The sequence below is a fragment of the Carassius carassius genome, chromosome 40, assembly GCF_963082965.1.
Source record: "Carassius carassius chromosome 40, fCarCar2.1, whole genome shotgun sequence".
In the NCBI taxonomy this organism is placed as follows: domain Eukaryota; kingdom Metazoa; phylum Chordata; class Actinopteri; order Cypriniformes; family Cyprinidae; genus Carassius; species Carassius carassius.
Window position 1 is genome coordinate 20,774,155 of NC_081794.1, and position 14,799 is coordinate 20,788,953.

At 35.6% G+C, this 14,799-nt stretch overlaps 1 protein-coding gene across 5 annotated transcripts in view; it reads right to left on the minus strand.

Moving 5' to 3' along the window:
* The window catches only part of vti1a (vesicle transport through interaction with t-SNAREs 1A), a 125,542-nt gene extending 110,748 nt beyond the window's left edge, over positions 1 to 14,794 (minus strand). For 4 of the 5 annotated variants that reach the window (XM_059532540.1, XM_059532541.1, XM_059532537.1 and 1 more), the window contains exons 1-3: positions 14,564 to 14,794; positions 10,289 to 10,347; positions 9,616 to 9,726 (exon numbers count right to left, since the gene is read on the minus strand). In XM_059532540.1, coding sequence (XP_059388523.1) covers positions 9,616 to 9,726; positions 10,289 to 10,347; positions 14,564 to 14,657 — 264 coding nt within the window. In that variant the 5' untranslated portion in view covers positions 14,658 to 14,794. The remainder of the gene's footprint in view (positions 1 to 9,615; positions 9,727 to 10,288; positions 10,348 to 14,563) is intronic. The other variant, XM_059532538.1, reaches the window with a different exon arrangement.
* Between the last annotated feature and the right edge of the window lie 5 nt (positions 14,795 to 14,799).

A 14,799-nucleotide genomic window follows, 5' to 3' on the forward strand; every position in this document is an offset into this window, starting at 1 on the left:
CACAACAGTCTTAAATAATGCATCTCATCCTAGCAGGGGTCTAACACCATCCGCAAGCAGAAAGAATACTATTCACGCATGCACAGGAAGCTTTACATCCACCCACACACACATAATTCTGTTTTCCTCTTTTAACATCTAGGAAATAAATTGTAGGAGGTTGTGCACTTGATACGATATCAGATAATGGCACAAAGTAATGACGGTCGCAGAAGGGTCTTTTGTGCCTCTGTGATTTCTTCTTTAGTCTTTGGTAACATCAAATCTGTCGTATGGGTGATAGACAGACAGATGTGTTTGGTTAAGTGTGCGTCTGTATGACATTTACGTTAAAATTTTCAGGAGCGGTGCACAGCACATGGACTGATATCAGCATGGAGTCTCTCATTAGAACACAGGTTACTGGTGTGTGCCTTTAATTCACAATGCATTGTGTATTTAAAAAAAAAAAAAAAGCATGAAGGAAAAAGAAACAGGCACAAATGAAGGCCATTGAGATTAAACTGAAATTAATATGCTCTTGTGATATATCAGTGCTGAGCAGACTGATATATTTGCATTATATAAAAAAAGTATAATTTATTCTACATTTTATAATTATAAAAATACAATTATAATATAAAGTTAATAATTATAATATCATATTTTGGACAAAATATTTAAATTACAAATTATTGTGGCAATTTCTTTTCAACAAAAGTGCTAGATTAGCAAAGCAAATTATTTTATTAACATTATAACAGTTATTTCTATAAATAAATATTCCTTTTACATTTCTAATCTATTTTAATTAATAGAATTCTAATTTAACTGTTTTCATGTTATCCTGAAAGCAGTCATGGAACTGTTTTCATTAGAAATATTAGAAGAACATTATTTTGTAAACCATTTAATATGTCCAAATACATGAATAAAAAAAAAGTAAAACAAAAATAAAATAAAATAAAAACTAATTTGCAAGAAAAATCTACATAAAAAAAGATCATTTTACATAAAAAAACAAAAGATGCCAAAAAAGGCCAGAAAAGTTTCTAAAAAATATAATAAAACTGTTCAATCCAGCCACCGATATTTCCATCAATGTCATGTTCGAAACGCCAAGTGCAGCCAATAAACCTAATGACTCTGCCCACATACAGAGAGCGAGGGAAAAACGATTGCAAGTGAACTCCCAACAAAAGAGCAAATTCAAGCAGCTTTGATTGAAGAAACGGCATACACTTCTTGAAGGCCGGGGAGTCGCTGCGAATGGTTATTTCTTTAAGGCATAAGAGCCGATTAAACCCAATATTAAAATATGGAAGCAGTTGTAATGAAAAATCAAAGCACGTTTCTCTGGCTGCCGAGCGTTCTCTCACATTAATGCCGGGCCGGTGCGGGCACTGGTAGAGCAGACCCCGGCTAGGCAAGAGTGGAGAAATCAATAGAGAAGAGCCGGTGGGGAGGGAGACTGCCGGAGCTGGCTCCCATCACAGCACTCTCCTCTGGCGTGCAGTGGGGAATGAAACAGGCCTCCCTGGGTCAGCACCAGAGAAAAGGTGAGATTAGAGGAAATGGAGGAGGGATTTCTGAGGCACAAGATACCTGGCGAGCCAGGGACCAATCGCCCATTAGCCTGTGGCTACCTACATATGGTTCACTGAACCCTGCACAGAAAATAACTTCTTTTTTCTTGTCTTTCTTCACCTCCCCCGATCCGTCTTTCTCTCTCCATCTAACTCTCTCCTTCTGGAAAAAGAAAAGATTTGTTTTCTTTTTTTTCTTTTGACCTACGTTCATGCCATATTTAGTATCTGATGTCTGTTCTGAGTGTTTTATCTAAGAACACTCCGATGCAACCAGTCATAAAGAAAGCCGAGCTTATATGCTATTATTGTATCGAATACACGCGGGAATGAATGGCTACGTGTCGAATAATGCCTTGCTCGGTCTCTCCCTCTCCTCCTCACAATGCGACTATTGTCTGGGATGAATGTTCAGGTCATTAGCATAAAAAAACCCAAACACACACAGCAGCTTAACCACATCATTAATTCTATACATGCATGTATATTTGTCACTGCCCTATGTGCACCAAATTCAAATGGAGATTTAAACAAAGGCCTCATCCACGGCCACAATGAAGTGCGGTCCTGTGAAATCAACTGCAACCATTCATCACAATAGAGCTCAAGACGGAAGTTCAAGACAAGATATTTATCCGAGGCCTCTGCTAATCCTTTCTGTGTATCTCTCTGTCGGAAAGGAGATGATCTCTAAACTCATTTACACATTATTTGTGTGCGTGTGTGGTAATTGATAAATATGTATTTAAATATAATTATCTAATTGACTAATGTAACAAAGAAAAAAAAATTATAATTATATAATTGATTCATTTAATTAAAAAAATAAAAAATATATATTTAGCTGATACAATACGTAATGCATTTCAAATAAATGTATCCATTAATCAGAACAAAATTTTTACGAAATAACACTTTATAAAAAAATCAAAATTAAAATAAAAGATAAAAGTACAATAAAAATGTGTTAAAATAAGTACTTCTACAAACAACATGAATAGAAATATGGTTTCATATGGCAATAAAGAAATATGGTATATAGAAATGGTTTGCTAACTAGACCTACTCTATATGTAAGCTCTTAATGTTTTTTTTTTTAAAGAAAGTGTGATGTGACATTACATTTCAGATATGCCTAATTTTAATTAATAACAAAATTTCCACACCAAGCTTTCACCATTATTTTAATGCCCACCAAAAACCGATATAACCTCTTGTCCTCATTACGGAGAAAAACTTATCGGAGAGAAATTTATCACTCCATTAAGGGGGAGGACCAGTTGATGTCTATGGAGTCTGAGACGTCAAAGTTTTCTCTCTCTCTCGCTTTCTTCTTGGTGCGTGCAGTTTAAAAGAGGGGGAAAAAACCAAGCCAATGATTCATAATACATTTCATAAATACTTCATGATTTTTCATACTTAAGCTGGTCTGGCAAATCAAAACATTTTTGTCACCCTTTTTCGTCCCTCATGTCAGTTCGTCATTTTCCAGGGGTGTCACATGTCACTTTCACTTTACAGGAGCGATAGGAACAGGCCGAGAGAGGAGACAGCTCTGCTGTCAAACAGACACACACACACACAGAGAGAGAGAGAGAGAGAGAGAGAGAGAGAGAGAGAGAAACATGGAAGTGTTTGTCCTGAATCAAAAAGCTCTACCTGATCTGTGTCACGGGTAACTATGAAGACAAATAAGAGATTATCCATTAAAATAATCAATTCACCACCCAAATACATAACACAATTATCAACAAATTATGTAACTAAAATCTTAATACTTTTATGAAGATTTGTAGAAAAATGTGATCAATAAATTTGCTTATTACTACAGATTTTTTAATATAAATGAAAAATATTCTTTAATATTTCCAATTTGTTCTAATTAATATAATTCAAATTTAATTTGATTTTCATGATTGTTTCATAATTACAATGTACTATTGAATTTTTCTTTTTTTTTTAGTTAATAAATCATGTAATGCATCCAAATACTATTCTATAAAATTAGGATTTAAAATACACTCAGACTGGTTTTTAGTTTTCTAGTTTAAAAAAAAAAAAACTCCACTTCTTATTAAGTACACGGGCTGTTCATTCCCAGCCACGGAGGCTTGGTTTTCTCCTTCGAGTGACAGACTCCTTCACCTCATCATCGTCCCATCACTGCGATTAGAGTACGCGCCACAGCGATCTCTGCAAAGCCACACAATCCCATCTCAGAGTACTAACCAATCCACAAGACGCCCCACAAAAAACAACTCCATAATGAAAGACGTGTTCAAAAGATCGATTTAGTCCCATCTTAAATCGGTACCATCTCAAAAAAAGAATCCCATCAATCCGTGAGATTTCCATAATAAGGTTTGTAATCAGGGAGTGGGATTGGAGTTGGGCATCATAGGAGGCTTGCTAAACTCAAAGGACACAACTGTCCTAATCTGCATTACCTTCTTAGCGGCATGAAACAAACAGACAACAATCAAGAGTTTTTCAGAGTACACATTCGGCTCTAATTTAAGGTGATTAAAAGTGTCGAACATCCAGGTCAAATATGTCTCTTTTATGAAAGCTGCTGTAATAGATGACTTGGTTGGTATAACAAGAACTCTAAGAAAAAGTTTTGAGTTTTGATTCTGAAAGATTCAAAGCGCTTATTTGGAAAGCATGTTGTGTGTGTAAAACTTGATATAGCGCACTAAAGGCTGCAACAAGTCTGCAGATGAGAAGAGCTTGACGATTAAAAGTTAACTTGGGGAAGTGCAACAAAGTTTTATTGAAGTCATTGGATTTCATCAAGATGATTGACAAACCTGTGTTCAATTCACTTATCTGACAAACTCGGAGTTTTGCTGCATCTGTGACCTGGACCTTGACCAGTAATTTCATATAGGTAAAACTGTCCGTTGACAAAGACGTTTTGATAAATGTCACAAATCACTCAAAAGCGTCCATTTAACAATGCGACAAAACCTTGAACAAAATAACAAAGCTGCCCACAATCTGATATTTTTAACAACTATAAATTTACCATTGGAAAACTAGGTCACATTGTATATTTTCACTGTAAACTTCTCAGACTACACTTAATATTAGACATATTGCAACAGAAGCCTTTGATAAATCTTATTAAACCATAGTCATGTTCATTTTTTTATGTTACTGGTCAAAATATACAATTCTTAGACCTTACATTCCATCTTAGAAGGTCAGCCGAAACTGAGAAAACCCTGAAAATGTATTCTTCAAGAATTACTAAAAAGATTAAATATCTGGCCACGAGAACATATCTTCTATTTTACTTGAAGATGTTTTATATAATTCAGTATTTTATAGTGTATAAGCCTCAATATTCATTTTATTTCAAGGTCATTTGTGCTTTTTTCACAACCACAACACCTATTAAAATAATCTGCTCTGATAAACAATCGTTGAATTGATTCAGCTCCAAAAAATGATAACAAAGCATGTTTAGCACTGCAAAAGTGACCTCATAAGTGCTTAATGGGGTTCTTTAATACTGAATACTAACTGCGAGTCAGGAGTTTATTTCACTTATTGCTTGCAGTAATTATTCAAGCAATTGTTGCAATTTTTAATAGGAAAGTGGAATTTAAAATAAGATAATTTCTCAATTGTCTTGTGACTGTACAAAAATGATAAAAACACTTTTATAATTTATAATCAACACAACAATCAAGCTAAATGACATATTTTCTTTGCACATTTCCATCTTAGAACCATGCTACACAAATGACATGATTTCAGATGCATGTTTTCTTTATATCTCTTAAATACTCTTGTAGCATGGTATAAAAAAACAATAAAAAGCACTGACATTTCATGTAAACTAAACCTTATTACAATTAAACTCTTCATTAATATTACCAAAATATTCACAATTTACATAAAAATTAGGTCCTAGCAAAATACAAATAGAAAATCTAATAATTATTATTGCCATTTATTTTTCTGTCATCATCTTTTGTTAAAATAAAACTAAAATAACTGCACATTCATAAATGATTATGCAAATGTGATGCCAGTTTTTAAAAGACTATTAGTCTCAGAAGCCAGTCCATTAAAAGAACACAGTTCATAAAGATGAAAACACTATATTTCTGAGAGTGAAGCAGAACTCTTGAGGAGAAGTCTTTGAGTGTAGAAAGGTGGGAGAGACCTGTGCTCAAACATTCACCCGGACCCCAGCCGCTCTGCCTCCAAGCGCCACTTGCCCTCCAAATGAGCAAACAAGTACCCCATCACCCGGGATATTCACCGCTTTTAATCTCAGAGTTCCTCAAAGCAAAGAAGTCAAAAAGAGACTGATGATCTACCTATATCTAAGAAATCGGCTTTGATTAGCAATTGCCTAAAAGCAGAGATGAACAAGTGATTTCTTCCTGATACCTTGAACAATGTCGCCATCTGTCGTTCACAGAAGAAAATGTGTCAGAACCAGGAATTGAGCCTGATGATGCAGTTTTTAATTAGATGTATCGTCTCTGTATCGATGCGACAAAAATCAACGAGAAAACTTAACATTTTTCAATAGCAATATATATCTAGCTTTGTGTAAACAAGGTACGTTCAATGTAATCTTTCATAAATACTTTATTCAGTATTCAGTATGAGGGGAATTAATTTTGTGATATTTATATTTACATATATATATACACACACACACATACATATTTATATACTGCATGTGTGTGTGTATATACATATATGGTTTTATAAATAAAATAAATAAAATAAAAAAATAAAAAAATGAAGATCCAGTTACGTCTTATATAAGTATCTAAGAGGAAGGATATTCTAAGGCATAGAAGACAAACGTTCCCTCTTGCTTTAAACAGAACCATTTTTCCCAATTTGTCTTATTTACTTATGCTTTTATTACTTACCAATCAAAAGTGCTGCTAAGAGGTGCTAACTTTTATGTTTGGCTTTAACAGCCAATGACTGACTTTCAGCCAAACACAAATAAGCTTTTACTTTTGGTTTTATTTCGTGCTTGTTTTTTTTTATATATTTAGCACTCTTGCTTTTTTGCTAATGTAAGGCCTCCACGGGGGTTCCCAGCTTTAAGACCCTGCGCCCCCATTATCAAAATGGAGCCATCATGAAGGGAGCATACCTTCGGGATGTCCTTCTGATATCTGCCTACTTTCTCTTGAAAAATGGCAGGGTTAAGAGGTCGGCCGGTCCCCGTCTGCCGCCGAACAGGAGGCTTAATCTGGCGAGTGGGATGGAGTGAAGACTTCAAACCGCGGGTGAACGGGTGAGTGCGCGCGAGGGTAAAGAGAGAGAAGCTCCAGGGAGGCCAGAGGAGGGGAAGGGCAGGACAAGGCCTTGATTTCCTGTGGAAGCACAACAAAGCCTCTGCTTTTTTAGAGAAGCAGCGATGGCCCTCTCCCTGAGACCTCTTAGAAGTGTGCGTGTGTGCTCACGTTGCGTGGCAGAGAGGATAAGCCATCCACGCTAAAGCATTTGGCACTTCTGAGGAGCCAGCTGAATCTCCCAGCTTTAGGACAAGTTTCTGGGGTTCGCTATCACCAGCGGCTTCAGGGGGATCTGTTTTTCAAATGCACATAAACTCAAAGCACCAAGGAGAAAAAAGGCTTTCAATCAGAGCAATTATTATCTTAGTCTAAAAACACAAAATGTCTAATAAAAAAAATATATTTTTAAGTAGAGACCAAATCTGAAATTTTGGCTATGTATTATAAATTACTGGCTAACTATTGTTAATTTTCATTAATATTCTCAATTTTATTGTTACTATTATCAAGCCAAAAGAATTTAAAGTTCCTAAATTCTCAACAAAAAGTTAAATCATTTGACCTATTAAACTGATTTTGGAAAGCACAAGACATTTTTCTTTAAATAAACAATAGCTTAAAATTTTAACAGCACCCAACATATTGCATATCCATGATTAGTTTGCAAATATATCTATAAAAATGTTTTTATTTTTAATTAAGTGAAAGGCAAAGGAATGTAACATGAACTGTGCACTAAACCCTTTCACAGCAGGTGTTAATTGCATGATAATTAAGAACGGCAACAGTCAAGCAGGAGAAGCTAAAGATTAATCATCTGCCAATTAAATGCCCACGGTGAGGAACGTGAGGCCCCTCAGAGACAAGAGATCTCCACTGCGATCTGAGCTATCAACACAGCGGCGCAACATCAGATCACTAGCAAAAGATCCTTTTTAAAAATCTCCTCATGTATATCAGCCTTTTTGGAATCGTTGTGGATGCCGTAGCCATCTGGTAACTGAAATCAAGAGCACCTTGAGTTAGGTGCAGGTGCCGGCTTTGAAAGCAACGACTTCAGATGAAGAAAATTTGCTGCGTGCTGAGTCGTCATATGGTGGTATCAGTGAAAGAAGTGGATTGCAAAGAGAACAAGGCTGTAGAGGGACTGAAATGGTTTCATTTCAAAGTGATATATATTGAATGTGTATATGTGTGTGTGTGTGTGTGTGTGTGTGTGTGTGTGTGTGTGTGCTCTTGTTTTTGTGACATATCAGGACACAACTCTGTATAATGACATGGGTATGACACAGGTATTACAAGGAGAGGGTGACTTATGAGGACATAACTCATGTCCCCATTTTTCAAAACGCTTATAAACCATACAGAATTAGTTTTTTTGAGAAAGTAAAAATGCACACAGTTTCCTGTGAGGGTTAGGTTTAGGGTTGGAGAAGGGCGATAGAATAAACAGTTTGTACAGTATAAAAACCATTACGCCTATGGGATGTCCCCACTTTTCACAAAAACAAATGTGTGTGTGTGTGTGTTATCCTTCCACATTAATTTGTTAATATTTATTTAGTTAGTTGTTTTATTTATTTTATAAATATATACATATTTTATACTTGTTGCATATTGCTTTTTGATTACTTTTAGATTGCATTTGACCTAACTTGTTTATCACATTGATTTAAATAGAATAATCTCGTACAATATTGATATACAACTATAAAGAGTAAGAAAATATCTTTCATTCGTTGTAATTAATAACATGAAGTGCATTCAAATTTACATAAAATCAAAGTTTCCCAAACTGGGGTTCATAAAGGTACTACATGGGGTTTGTGAGTAATGAAAATGAAATGATGATTAATGATTAATGAAAAGCTACTTATGAATTAAATCATAAAAATGTCAAATTAAAATAAATCATTTTAAAATGACATAAATAGAAATAAAACAAAAAACTAAATAAATACTGTAAATCTACATAATTGGTAATATTATTAAAAGTCAATTTATTTGTTGTTTGTTTATTTTAAATATAAAACTTGGTGAAACATATACACACACACACAGTGTGTATTTTATTAACAACTTCAAAAGAAAAATGTATGCAATTGAAAAAAGTGGAAGGACATAATATGATGAATGTGATTTAACAAAATAACATACTTAGAAACAAAATATTTATACTGAGATATATCAGTATGCACAAATATATGAATATAAATGTATATACTGTAGTATATTAACCTGGTCTAAGAAACTCACGAGGGCAAGGCCAAGGCCTCATATTTCAAATATTAATGAATCAAAGTTTGTTTGCGTAGTTTATCCTCTCCTTATCCAGTATAACGTAAATGTGCCCACCTCAGAGAAAACCAAAGATGTATATTGGAATAAGCCTATTACAGTATGAGAGCAACAAAGACAAATATGGTGATGTAAAACGAGCAAAGGAGAAATTTGGCTTCGGAGGAAAAGCGTCTCATTAAGGTTTGATGTGTGTGGGGTGGATTCTTCATGGGCAGGTAGAGTTATGAATAACTAAACAAGGACATCTGGGAAAAAATACAGGCCTGCTCTGCTTGGCCCAAGTGGTAGTTGCAAAAAATACAGTCTGAATAAACCACAGTGGAAATGTCAATGACCTTCGGTGGGTTTTGAGTTGAAGAACCAAGCTTCAGACTACGTTTGTATGTGCGCAAGAAGAAAGAGGCCAATAAAAGTATTCACGCAATATGCGTTTGCTTGTTTGGTATAGGGACGTTTTAAATACTCACAAAATCTTTCTCAAGTTTTTCCATCTCTTGCTTGTAGCTCTTCAGACGGCTGTTGTACATGCCTCGGCTCTGAATAGGGATCTCTCGAATCTCCAGGTCCATCTGCTCGAGCTAGAAACATCAAATAAATTCAGTGTAAACAATCAAACTACTTCGCATACCATTTTGATACAAAACTATTCAACTGTCTAGCTAGTTTACTGTCAACCGGAGGCAGAACAGAGGCATCGATTCAGGCACCCGGCAAAACAAGTCATGTTAGGAGGTGCGGCTTCATTAAAACCTCTGGCGCTCTCTTGAGCTCTGACAACTACGACATGTGTCCGTGTCGCATGTGAGCAAACCGGCGTGCACAAAAGGGCCCCGCTGATTTACACTGTCCAATCAACATGACATGATTGGACGATTTACATGCGACACACATCCCTGCTTTCGGCACCTGCCATGGCGCCTTCCCCCAATAATGGCGTGAAATGTGTCATGAGGTGTCACTTAAAAGCGCATTATGTGGATGTGATCACACCGTTAGCACCGAGCAGCCTTCAGCCAGATGAAGAGTGTCTCATGTCACCGGCGACATTGCAGGTGTTGTTTATGCAGGGGGGGGGGGGGGATTTTACCAAATTCATTATTTAGAAAACGAGTGAGTGAAAATTACTGATCAAAGACCCACCAACTCTCTGACTTCTTCAAGCTGTTTGTCGACATTTAGAACCAGCTGTGTCTTCTCCTCTGAAAGAGAAAAAGAGGAAAACATATTGATCAGTGGATGGAGGAGCTGTGCTTCATGACAACAGCCCGACTCCCCCGCAACAACAAGGGAGCAAATAAAAACAAGCCTGCATTTGAAGATATATTTACACATTCTCAACGCACAAAGATCCATATTTGATGTGTCTTATTTTTCCATGTGTAAACGCCTTTGTTAGTTTGTGAAGAAGCGCAGAGACGCCTCTTGGCAACTCAAAAAGAGAGAGATGTCAGCTACGCCAAACTCTGCCGTTCTGCCACCCACTCTGAACGACTACACTGAGGTGTATTGGTTTTATCCACTGGTACGAGCCAGGCCAAAGTATAGAGCATGACCAATTTTCCCTTTGCTCCTCTGCATCTATATCAGCTCACTAATGTTTATTTGGAAGATGAAATACATGCTGTACATTGTATCTAACTCTCCAAGCATGTTCATGAAGCTTTTTCTAAAAATAAGACCGGCTGTAATCTTGGGGGTGTTGTTAGGAACCACATAAAATGCTAAAAAAATGAATGACACCAATATTATAAATATTTACTTCTTTCTTAAAAAAAAAAAAAGATTATAAATAACAAATAATAAAAAAATACACACTAACATAAACCGCTTTTCTGCCACAAGCAATTTTAGGCATCAGTGCATTATAGTATTTGATTGAATAAAATAAAATAAAATAAAATAAAATAAAATAAAATAAAATAAAATAAAATAAAATAAAATAAAATAAAATAAAATAAAATAAAATAAAATAAAATAAAATAAAATAAAATAAAATAAAATAAAATAAAATAAAATAAAATAAAATAAAATAAAATGAAATGAAATGAAATGAAATGAAATGAAATAAAATAAAATAATTAGTTATTTGGGTCTATGATTTTTTTGAAAGAAATTAATACATTTATTCAACAAGGATGCAATGAACTGATCAAAAGTGACCATCAAGACATGTATAATAAGATTTCTATTTTAAATAAAAGCTGTTCTTTTGAACTTTCTATTTATAATACAATACAAAAAAAATGAAATAAGAAATGATACTTGAGCACCAAATCAGCGAAATAGCTTTAATAATAGCTGCTGAAAATGCAGCTTTGCCATCAGTAATAAATTATGTCAAAATATATAAAAATATAAAACACTTATTTTAAATTGTAATATTTTAGTCCAGCTGAAATGTTGTCTTGACCAGTTAGCATCCAAAACCAGAACTATTCATTTATAATACGAATTTTGTAATGATAGAAGCACGCTATAAATAAATAAGCCCTTGGAAGAACATCAGTACATCTACTGATCTAACAAGACCAGCAAAGCACATCAAACCATGTCAAACGATAGCACTAATCATGAAAAAAAAAAAAACATCAAGTGATATCAAACGGGAAGCTGTCAATAAGCTGGAAACTAAAGTGAACTTCTGTTTTGCCCTTTGGCTTTCCAATGTCTTTTGGTGGTCATCAATCCATTTTTAAAATCTGTGTGCAACTTCACAGCCCACACAGTGTAAACAGCCAGGGGCGATTTTCTACAAGGTGAGCAAACACTGGGGCCTCTCTATTCACCCCTTGCATAGGGCAGGTTGAAATATATATCTCACTATTGCAGGAGCATGGGGCAGAACCACAAGGTCAGGTGCTCTTTGGGCAAAGCGTTGCACTGAGAAAAGTTTGACTGGAAGATGCATCTTTGCATCTCTACTCAATTTTTCATTGCTCTTTCTCTTTGTGCAAATCTAAATTCATGTTTCGCAACTACAGGTTTTGCGCTGTTCAACAAAACAATACATCTTGGAGATTCTCAAGTGAATGAATGCGGTTTGTTGAGCGAAAAAAAAAAAATTGGCCAAGGGCATTACATCTATCCACTGGTCTTTATCGATGTTTCTACACATGTGACACTGAACAATGCCATGAGAACAACAGCATAAGCCGCTTTGTTGAAGCCATTGTTTGTCGCAAACAAATTTGTGTACCTAGGAAAGAGAAAAAGTGATTTTTATGGGCATAATTGAGGTTTGAATCCAAGAGCCGTACTCCTCTGGCAACACTGAGGAAGGTTTGGCCATCACTAATGAGTATGCTTTGCTTATGGCTTTGTTCAGATTCAGTGGACTTATTTAAATACATTTAGCAGCTGGTGGTGGGCCGGTCTGATGACACGCTGTTTGTTTCTGCCAACTTGTGCCAAGCTCTAAAGAAGCAATTTAAGCTTCAACAATTCACCACATTACACATTCTCATTCTTTTCAATATGCTTAAATAATGCAAAGAAAAGCCAATCGTGTTGCAATTATTTGACAGGGCTTATAGAACTGAGCACACGCTGCTGCATGATTCTGAATAAATGATTAATCCTTCTCACCTTTTGTTGATGTACAATAGAAGCACCGGGAATCATCAAGTACATCAGGTTATCATGAGACCAGACACCTGAGGTTTAATACTGACTTAAAGCAATCATTTACATTAAAGTCACCAGACTGTATGAAAGTAACCTTTCATTACCTTTCACTGACTTTTAGTTTCAATTCTGCAAAGTCAGAACAAGATCTTGAATTATTTTTATGTATTGGATTTTGAACTGAAACTGAACTGCATTTCTAAAGTTCAAAATGTGACCAAAACAAAAAGTTTGAACTGATTTCAAAAGCATCCTGAGGAGAATTTCCTCTGCTATCGTCCTACGATTCAGCCAAATCATATCAGCCAAACCCTAAGAGCATGAAACATATTTCTTATGGGCTTCTGTGGCACTTTGAATGACTGGAAAGAAAGTGCTTTATAAACACAGGTTTGATGAGATTTTCTAATAAAGTTATTTTTGGGCGTTCTCTCACCTATCCAACATCACACTTATCTAATAGCATCGTCCCCATGGCAACGTATTCAGCTGATCTGAATAATTAAATGCTCATAACAAGTAAAGCAGCAGTAGATTCACAGATGCAGAAGTAGAATTATGACAACCTGCAATCCTAAAGGGTCCCAGCTGTAGCACATTTTTAACATTGTGATTATAATACATAAACATAAACTGCCCCTGTGTAAATTTGTATGTGATACAGTATACTATAGATGCTGACCTAAAGGGGGATACAACAGGGGTCCACGACCTCTAGGGGCTCTGTGGTGACACTGCAGGGGACCACCTGAATTTCTAGTATCCATTACTCCAATCTTCACTGTCACATGATCCTTCAGAAATCATTCTAATATGCAGATTTTTTGCTCATTTATTACAGTTTGTATTGGTCCTCAATTATTAAGAATGGTAATTATTATCAATGTTTTTGCTACTTAATATTTTTGAGGAAATGGTGATACAACTTTTTCAGAATTATTTTTGATCATTTAAATAGTAGTGTTTCGCGGTTTCCACAAAACTATAAGGTTACAAAAACATTGACAGTTGTAAGAAATGTTTCTTGCAAACCAAATCAGCATATCAAAAATGGTTTCTGAAGGATCACGTGACAAGTCCTGAAGGGTCACGACACAAGTTTAGCTAAATATATTGTTGTTCCTCAATAATATAATAAAATGCAAAAGTATATGACTAATGTAATAATCTTAATAAAGTGTAAGAGTAAACACAATCTGATACTATGGAAATGTTAGACCGTCAGGCTTGAAATGCACAATATGAAATATGTCAAATATTTCTGACCTACTATATTCAAGTCTTTAGGTCTGACAGTATTTATTGTTGTTGTGTTATGTTCATAACAGCAGCTTGGGAATAATGACATTTTATTGTTAGTCTGTTTCACAGTACAGAATAATGAATACACCCCAAAAAATGACAGCTGTCATTGTTAATTATAATGATGTCAGCAACACAGACAGGGTGTCAAAATAGTGTCTTGCGTCTCTGTCTCACTGTATATTGTTTGTACTGTGTGCAGTTTAATGCTGTGAGCTCCAGACTTGTATTCCTCTCTACTTCAGCCAACTCTTTAACTCCAACAAACACAACATGACATCCAAGATCCATGTCACCCAAATCCTGTATCCTCACACATCACTGGAGACACCGTGACCCTCACGGAACCATAGCTATTTGACAAATGATATGGGACGTTTCTAAATAACATACCAACCGGACACACCAACAGAAGGAATTGATCATTCAATTATTTATTTAGGTCTTCCTGACATCAATGTTTTGCTAGCTCATTTACAAGCCACTTACCACCGGCTAGTTTGGGTATTCTTCCGATTTTGTTGGTTATTTCCGCGGTGAGGGTGCCAAAGTCCAGCTCGTACGCTTCAAAGTCCGAAGACATGTCTTATTTTTTTGTTTTAAAAGATTAAAAAAGGGATGAACTGTGCTGCGTTACACACTGTTGCTTGTGTCTGCTTCTTATTGACGTCCGCGTCACTTCCGGGTGGTGTCGCGGGAATTTGTTCACGAGCTCTTCCTGTAAA